The sequence below is a fragment of the Taurulus bubalis genome (genome assembly GCF_910589615.1).
Source record: "Taurulus bubalis genome assembly, chromosome: 10".
In the NCBI taxonomy this organism is placed as follows: domain Eukaryota; kingdom Metazoa; phylum Chordata; class Actinopteri; order Perciformes; family Cottidae; genus Taurulus; species Taurulus bubalis.
This window is the reverse complement of record NC_136598.1, coordinates 17,769,378-17,777,589: the sequence shown is the minus strand read 5'-3', so window position 1 is coordinate 17,777,589 and position 8,212 is coordinate 17,769,378. Positions and strand designations below refer to the sequence as shown.

Here is an 8,212-nt window from a genome sequence, read left to right as displayed (position 1 = left end):
CATCACAGGCTTTAATTCATAGTTTTCTCTAGTAGCAGCTGAAAAGACACGGTATGAAGTCTATGGACCTTATTTATATAAACGTGTTTGGATTTCATCTTAAACTTGACTGAAGGTCTTATTTACCCAAACTACTTGTGTTTAACAAGAAGTGGGGTTTCTGATCGGCTGTTTATTTTAAGTTTAATGAATAACAAAGATTACAATCCCACAATATAGTTGTTACTGTATTTCCATGCAGCGTACAATATGATAAACTAAACTTATCTTATTACATACACATAACACATGCATTGATGGATCATCCATATCAAACTGGGAGCTGATGATAAAGTAGAAGTGTATTTAATCACAGAATATAAATGTATATGTAAAAAGGTCTGTCAAGCTTAAGCAAAAATTGGAGACTGTCAAAAAAACTTGATTATAAAAGAAGTAAATAGATCAACTAGTTAACTACAAACACGCCTGTGTGGCCAGCGTGCTGTGAAGATGTTCAAATTCAAACAGTTTTTTTCTGCTCAGGTTCATGTGAACATGTCTGTTTGTCACCTGTTACTGTGAAGACTAACTCTTCCTTATAATTGGGGGAGCCTGAAGTTCTTTCAGCCAATGAGACTGAGCCCAGATTCTCTTTTGAATTTCCCAGGTTGCACTGCTGCACCTGTCTCAGCTGTTGCAGTGATGGTCCCACCTTGAAATCCGAGGGAGAGAACCACAAGTCAGAAAAAAGGAATACATTGTTGTCGTCCATTCTTAAAAACTCCTCTGTGCCACAAGGTTTTGCCATGGCCAGGAAAAGTGTTTCTCGGACAAGTAGTTTCCTGTGACGGCTCGATGCAAAATATGAGATCTGCTTCTCCTTTGTTACCTCAACGGACCAAGATGATGCTTTGGCTGCTGTTAGTTCTGTCCATTTGGGTGGGATCTTATGAAGCTGACTCTGCCCAGTCCGAACGGCGAGTTGTAACACACGTACCTGGTGACATCATCATTGGAGCCTTGTTCTCTGTCCATCATCAGCCTCCTGCTGACAAGGTAGTTTTGTGTTTTTGCATCTGTCTATGTCTGCAGGATGGTTTGTATGTCATAGTTATAGCAATTCTGGTTCTGTGAATAGATTTTGTGTAATTCTGCCGGGATTTGATCGCAGCACTTTGAAAATGTGACAGAAGTTAAAACAGAAAATGGATAAAATTGTTCAGGATGATTATTGGAGATTATTTATGAGCAAATGTTCAATCTATTGGACACAGTGTTATAATTAAGAACAAATTAAATTTGTTGAACAGGTACCTCTGTGCGAGTCATGAACTTTCAAACTCTACTTGCTTCCCCAGGAACCTATTTGACATTTAAGCTTTTTTTCAATTCAACTGTTATTAGTTGCACATGGCCATGTGAATATAAAACCAATATGAGCCCAGTAGTGAAGCAGGCATGTGTTAAAGCTCAAGTTAGAAAATGTGTCTTTTTGTTCATCCAGGCTGCTAAAAAATACAATGTGTCAGAATATCAAATGTCATCATCAGTAATGACAACATTTAGACAACATTGTCATCTAAATGCCAGTTCAATTTCACTTGATTTCTTCCACCCTGTCTGCACAGGTACATGAACGCAAGTGTGGCGCGGTGCGAGAACAGTATGGCATCCAGAGGGTGGAGGCCATGATGTACACACTGGACCGCATCAACACTGACCCACACATCCTTCCCAACATCTCCCTGGGCTGCGAGATCCGGGACTCCTGCTGGCACTCAGCTGTGGCTCTGGAACAGAGCATCGAGTTCATACGGGATTCGCTCGTCTCCTCTGACGATGCCGAGGAGTGGGGTGGAGGTGGTTCCCGGGGAGGCGGAGGAGGAGGTAGAGGAGGCGGAGGAGGAGGAGGTGGTGGAGCGACGATGAAGTGTGCAGACCCCTCTGCTACTCCAATGCGGGGGAAGAAACCCATCGTGGGTTTAATTGGACCGGGGTCAAGCTCAGTGGCCATCCAGGTCCAGAACCTTCTACAGCTGTTCAACATACCACAGATTGCCTACTCTGCCACCAGTATGGACCTCAGCGATAAGGTGAGACCATGTACCTGGAGACAAATAGGCCATTGAAGTTGTACGGACGTAGGCCTATATATTTTAGAGGGAGAACGGGAGAGAGAATGAATTACTACTTTAATGTGACTTTAATTTAACAATGTACTTAACTGAATGTTCTAGATGCTCTGTTATAACTCTGCCACTCATTGATTTTACTTCCATTGTTTCAGAGCCTTTATAAGTACTTTATGCGGGTGGTGCCGTCGGATGCCCAGCAGGCAAGAGCTATGGTGGACATTGTCAAGAGATACAACTGGAGCTACGTGTCTGCTATACACACTGAAGGTACAACCACCCACACACTCTGTCTGTGACTTTTAAACTCCTCTTCTAAGCGCAGACATGCATACATATTGTCTTTTCCTTTTTCTTGTTCTCTCATACTCTGCTTTGCTAAACTGCATTCTTGACTCCTCGTTACTTGTATTTACCTGGATCTCATCCAGAGTGACTGAAAATAGATGGAACCGTAGTCCAAGTGGAAAGCAGGAAAAAAAGACAGGAGTAGTTTCGGTGCAAATACAATGATCCAGATGAAATCCAGATTTGCCAGAGCAACAGTGCAGCATAGAATGAAAGTTTCTATCTTCATCACGTAAATGTGATGACAATTGAGTTATTGCAGCCGGAGTTGAAGATGTTGAAGTTGATGAAGCTGTAGTATCCAAAAACAGATGCCATTGACTTCAAAGTCGAAGGCATCCTCTCAAAATGTGAGGCACAGTGGACAATCGAGTTCACAAGCACAACTCAGAGGCAGGTGGCAGGCAAAGTTCTTTAGTCGTGTATTCAGGCAGGGGTCAAAACCAGGAGATCAAACAAACAGGCGAACAAATCCGATAAGGGGCAGACAAAATCCAAGGTCGGCAAGACAGGCATAAACGGGGTCAGAACAGGTAGGCAAAAAGTACACAGATATGCTTGGAGAGTTTGGCACAATGGACAAGACAATCTGGCAGAGGATGCGTGCAAGTGAGGGGACCTAAATAGTGAGCTAATGCGGGAACGGGCTGCAGGTGAGATGGGCGTGAGGGCCAGGTGACAGTGATGAGGGGTAATCAGGCGTGAGTGGCAGGATCTGGAATGACAGGAGAGTGGTTAGAACTGACAGACAGGATTAAAACACTTAATACGATGGGGAATCCGTGACACAAAAACTACGCATGATACCTCAATGATGAATGAAGGAGGGAGAAACATGGATAACCGGAGAAGGATTGTGCTGTAGACATAGGAAATTAATGGTGATCAACTTTTTGATATAGGAATGGAGATGTACCGTACACACTTACCTATTCACTCACTCACTCAGTCTGATGGAGGTAGTGAGTTGTGTCAGATGGTTTATTTGTGGGAAATGTGTGACAGCTACATGAACTGGAGGACAATGCAGTAACAATGTGTGTTCATGGCTCCACTGAGAGAAGGCTTGTTGAACCTGAAGAGAGTCTCACACACACACACACACACGCACACACACACACGCACACTCTATATCCTGGCCTTTGGCATTGCCTGAGGGCATTACAGCATCATTTGAATTGAGCTATGAAGGGTAAGTGTGTGTGGTAACGGTGTGCATGTATGTGAGTTGATACTACATCTGTACTGAGTATGCACATGTGTGTTTGTGTGTGTGTGTGTGAGAGAGAGAGAGAGAGATAAATGCCTGTTATTGTGTGTTGGTATAATGCAGTGGAAAAGAAGTTCAGAAATAAGTAAAATACATTGCAGCAATGCAGTAGCTATAAATTATACATTTTCTATAATAATCAATATGATTTATGAATCGATAGATTTGTGTTTAGGAGTTATTTACAGTTTAAGCCAAGTAAGCAAGGACTATTTACATCAGTGTTGTTATTCTCAAATTAATTCCAGTATTTGTCAACCTTGGTGTTATACACAAACACACGCAGAGTGTATGCAGATATATATACATACAAGGAGAGAGATTGGTAATATAACAGACTAAAATCTAGTAACAACATTGATTAATGCTAATTAACCCTTGCAGAATTGTATCATCATTAATTCAAATTATTCAAGGGTTTTCTTTGCAGATGTTGAGACACTTGCTAATCTGTCCACATTTGTTTATGTCAATGATGGGTGGAATACAACACATAACATGTGTCTTTAGTGTGTCATTTATTTTTACCTTCCTATGAGGTGTGTGTGTGTGTGTGTGTGTGTGTGTGTGTGTGTGTGTGTGTGTGTGTGTGTGTGTGTGTGAGTGTGTGTGAGAGAGAGTGAGCGAGTTGGCTGGTGAGCTATTAATCTTAGTGGCAAGACAGAGCGTTTTATGTGTCAAGGCATTTGTGTTTGAGAGAGTGCTACTGGCAATGTGTGTGCAATTGTGTGTGTCTTTTCAGGAAAGTATTGAGTGTTTGTATTTCCTCAGACATGCATGTTTGACCTTGGAACTGGTCCTCAAGGTCGACTGCCCCCTTTTTCGAGATAGAGAGCGAGCGAGCGAGAGAGAAAACGATGGGTTTATTGAGGAAAAGAGGTAGATGATAAAAGGGGGTGGGGGGGGGGGGGGGGGGGAGATGAGGGACAAGGGATGGAGAGAGAATGGGGAAAGCATGCACTGATTATAGCGCCAGAAAACCACAGAAGACCTTGTGTTAGATAAGAGAGAGTGTGCAGATTGAGAAAGATGGGGGAGGGGGGGTCATCAAATCTCAACATTAACATTTTGCATCTGGAGGCTCGAGACAATAGAAACTAATAGGCAAGAATCTGAATAATACATGTAATATCAGGACAGTAATTACATTGACATAATTAAATAATATGATTGGAGAGGGCAATGCCGTGAATGTAGCTTTCTCATTGGTAAATAGTATTTTTCATACATTTCTGAACAGTTCCTGTTCCATTTGTGAAGCGAAGAACAAGTCTCTTTGGCCTCGTTTGGTATCGTCAGACAAATCAGACACAAAAGATAGACCGACGGATAGTCATTACGCAGTTGATGTAGCAACTCAGATGAACTGTGTTGCATAAAATGTGATTTATAAACTTGAAAACAGTATCAAGGGAATTAAAAAGTAAATTCCATAAAACATTGGTGAACAGGCATAACAACAAATACAACATATATGAGTTTTCATTGAGCTGAGGTCTGTGGGACTGCATCAGTCAGAAGAGGAATTTAAGCAGAAACACTGACGCCTGTGCTTTAATAGACAGAGGAGAAGTTGTAAAGTCTAATAGTTCCTGGAATAAAGTCTTTGTAGGGCACCTTGGGGAGACCAGCCTGTAGCTGAAGGTGCTCAACTGCTTCACTAGCCGCTGTGAAGGGAAAGGGAGGTGCTGTACATTGTCCTCTGTCAGCAGTCTTCTTGAATCCACCACCAGCCACTTCCTTTATGGGTATGCCCTCTACTCTAGAGATACAATTACTGCATAGTCTGGCCATTATTGATCACAGTCTGTTGTTGGTCTTATCATAACACAAATTAATAATAATTCACCCACATGGTTGCAATTGGGTCTCAGTCTTCATTTAGTATTTCTCTAAAGAGAATCATGATCATCCTGCACTGTGTCGCTCTTTCTCTGCCTCCCTCTCAATGCCCTCTGTTGCGCGGTTTAGTTTAAGTCAATCCAGCTCAAGGGGTATTATTGACATGAAATTTGACATGTGTCCCCCAAGCACGCTCCAACTGAAATTGATCAATCTCTCAATGAATCAAGATGCCAACCCTCTCTCCACCTCTTCCTCTTTACTCTCGCTCCCCTTTCATCGTTTTCACTTTCTCTCATTTCTTTTTTACTCATCTCCACCTGCTCTGTTTTCTTTTCTCATCATCCCTTTCTCGCTGTCTCTGTAGCATGACATGGCCTGTGCCTATTTAACTGCCATCGCCTGCACAGGATTGAGGAAGATTAAACTGGGATGAGTTTGGGCGGGCAGTGTATAGAAAGGTACAATGAATGGGGAAGAGGAGAAAGACTTAATATGCTCACATATTTATTGTGGTCTCTGGCAGTGTTGTCTAAGAGCGAAGATTAAAAGTGGGCCATGGGCCAGTTTCTGGTGGGCCCGCATATAACAAGAGCTTTTTGTCTTCTAATGAGCCTGGGTCACAGGCCTATATCTACTCAAATTGACTCAGACTGCGATTGCAGCATGTTCTGGGAATCCATTTAATGGCTTCTGTTAAGATAGATAGATGGTGTGCCAGTCCTGAGGGAGTATTAAATAGAGATTTCCTATTGGCACAGATGTTAGTAAGGTCATTAAGAGAGAAAAATGTCTGAGCTGTTGCCACGTTAAACCCGGTTAAAAGCATTTTCAAGAGGATATGTGTTCTGGGAAATAGTTTACAAAACCACATGTAGTTAAATGCACCTGTACATGTATATGGATACACACATGCATCAGTGCAAATAGTGTGCATGTTTGTTATGGTTAATACAACTGCTCTGCAGCCTGTCTGTAGCCTGGAGCTATATCCATTGCATGTGATAACAGACATGCACATTTCTTCTGAAATGAATGAAGAAATATACAACCGCTATTTTTTACGTGTACGAGATTTCTGCTCCTCTGTGTTTAGCATAACTGCATCCTACAAAAGTGATAGACTGTTGGTGGTTAATAAACAAGTCATTTGAAGACAATCACAATTGTGATTCGGATTTCACGCTCTTTCTACACCAAACGATTAATCAAGAAAATAATTGACAGATTAATCAATTAGGGAAATAACTGTTAGCTGCAGCCTTAAAGTGGCAACATTACAAGGAATATAAGGTCTGTCACTGACTTTTCATTTGCTTAATAATTCCTCAATAATGTAGACGGATACTGATACAAACACAATTACATTTTACAGAGTCAGTATGTGTGCTGATGCATGCTGTTATGTATTTGTGTTTGTGTGTGTGTTCTATTAGCTGTATAATTCTGTAATCTTGTTTAACTCTGTGTTTGACACAGTGTGAGTGTCAGTGAGCATCTGCCCCAGGGTATTACTGTGTTTGTGACATTCAGCTGCACATTGTTGGAACACTCCAGATGTGATATGCGGTGGTGAGTGGAGACCTGGGAGAGGACAAGAGAAGAAGAGGGATTGTCAGGAGGATATCCTTTTACTTCATAATGTTTACATTTTTCGTGCATGTTGTTTTTCTCTGGGTGAAGCTGTGACCAGAGTGAATGAGTGTTGAGAAGAAGAAACTGACAAAGAAGTGAGAGAGGGGAAAGGGAGGGAACATGTAATTGCATGTAATAGACCTGATAAGAGTGACAAGTGGTTGAGGGTGGTAATTGAGAAGGATGGAGGAAGGGTGAGAGTGCAGGGATGGAAACAATGGGAGAAAAGACACAGAAGCACCTGTCTCTGTGTCTTAAAATGTACTGCCTGATTTACGGCTACGAGAAAGCGGGGGTAGAAGAAGCAAGAAGAGGAGAGGGAGCTCCACGAAGGGCAAGCAGAAGACTCTTCAGCTTTGCATTTGATTGCATGTTGTAATTTATTACAATATATCAGATGAATAACAAGTTGAGGAGCAGAGATCAAAGAAGAAGAGGACAGAGGGGCAAACATGTGAGAAGCACACTGCGAGAAAGGATTTTTGTCCTTTTTTTTTGTTCTTTCATGTTTAAAAAAAACCCATTACTTTAAGCTGTTTTTTTATCTTTTTTTGTTTATCATTGAAATGATAGATTTAGATATAGGGATTATTACACAGCTTTGGAGAGGAAACCAGCAAGAAGTATAAAGGGACAAGAGCACGAAGAGGTTAAGGGGTATAAAAAACAGATTGACGTTGTGAATGTGCAATCTCAGTGCTGGATGTCCCAGTTGTTTCTGTCAGACGGAGAGGATGAAACAAAGCAAGTCCCTACACGCTGTATGTGAGGAGTTTGGCTCCTAAATGTGATGGCCGCCATGAAGCTACACAGGAGGTAATGGCTGTAGTCTTAATGAATGAAAGGCATGATTTAAGGCAATAGGGAGAAAGTGGTCAAGGTGAATGGAAGCAGGGGTTGCAGGTGTGTAAGAGTGTAAGATTCTTTTTTTCACTCTGCTTTGCATGCATACTGTATTTATTCACAGGCCATCTCAAAGTTAATGAAGCCATTTGATGATTAG

General features: G+C 41.7%; 1 protein-coding gene across 1 annotated transcript in view; it reads left to right on the top strand.

The window, feature by feature from the left end:
- Nucleotides 1-810: 810 nt before the first annotated feature.
- grm5b (glutamate receptor, metabotropic 5b) overlaps nt 811-8,212 on the top strand; it is a gene marked incomplete at its 3' end in the record, with an annotated part of 49,894 nt that continues 42,492 nt past the window's right edge. Inside the window, exons 1-3 of the mRNA XM_079224755.1 lie at nt 811-1,038; nt 1,611-2,075; nt 2,270-2,384. Of these exons, the coding sequence (XP_079080881.1) occupies nt 838-1,038; nt 1,611-2,075; nt 2,270-2,384 (781 nt within the window). The 5' untranslated portion in view covers nt 811-837. The remainder of the gene's footprint in view (nt 1,039-1,610; nt 2,076-2,269; nt 2,385-8,212) is intronic.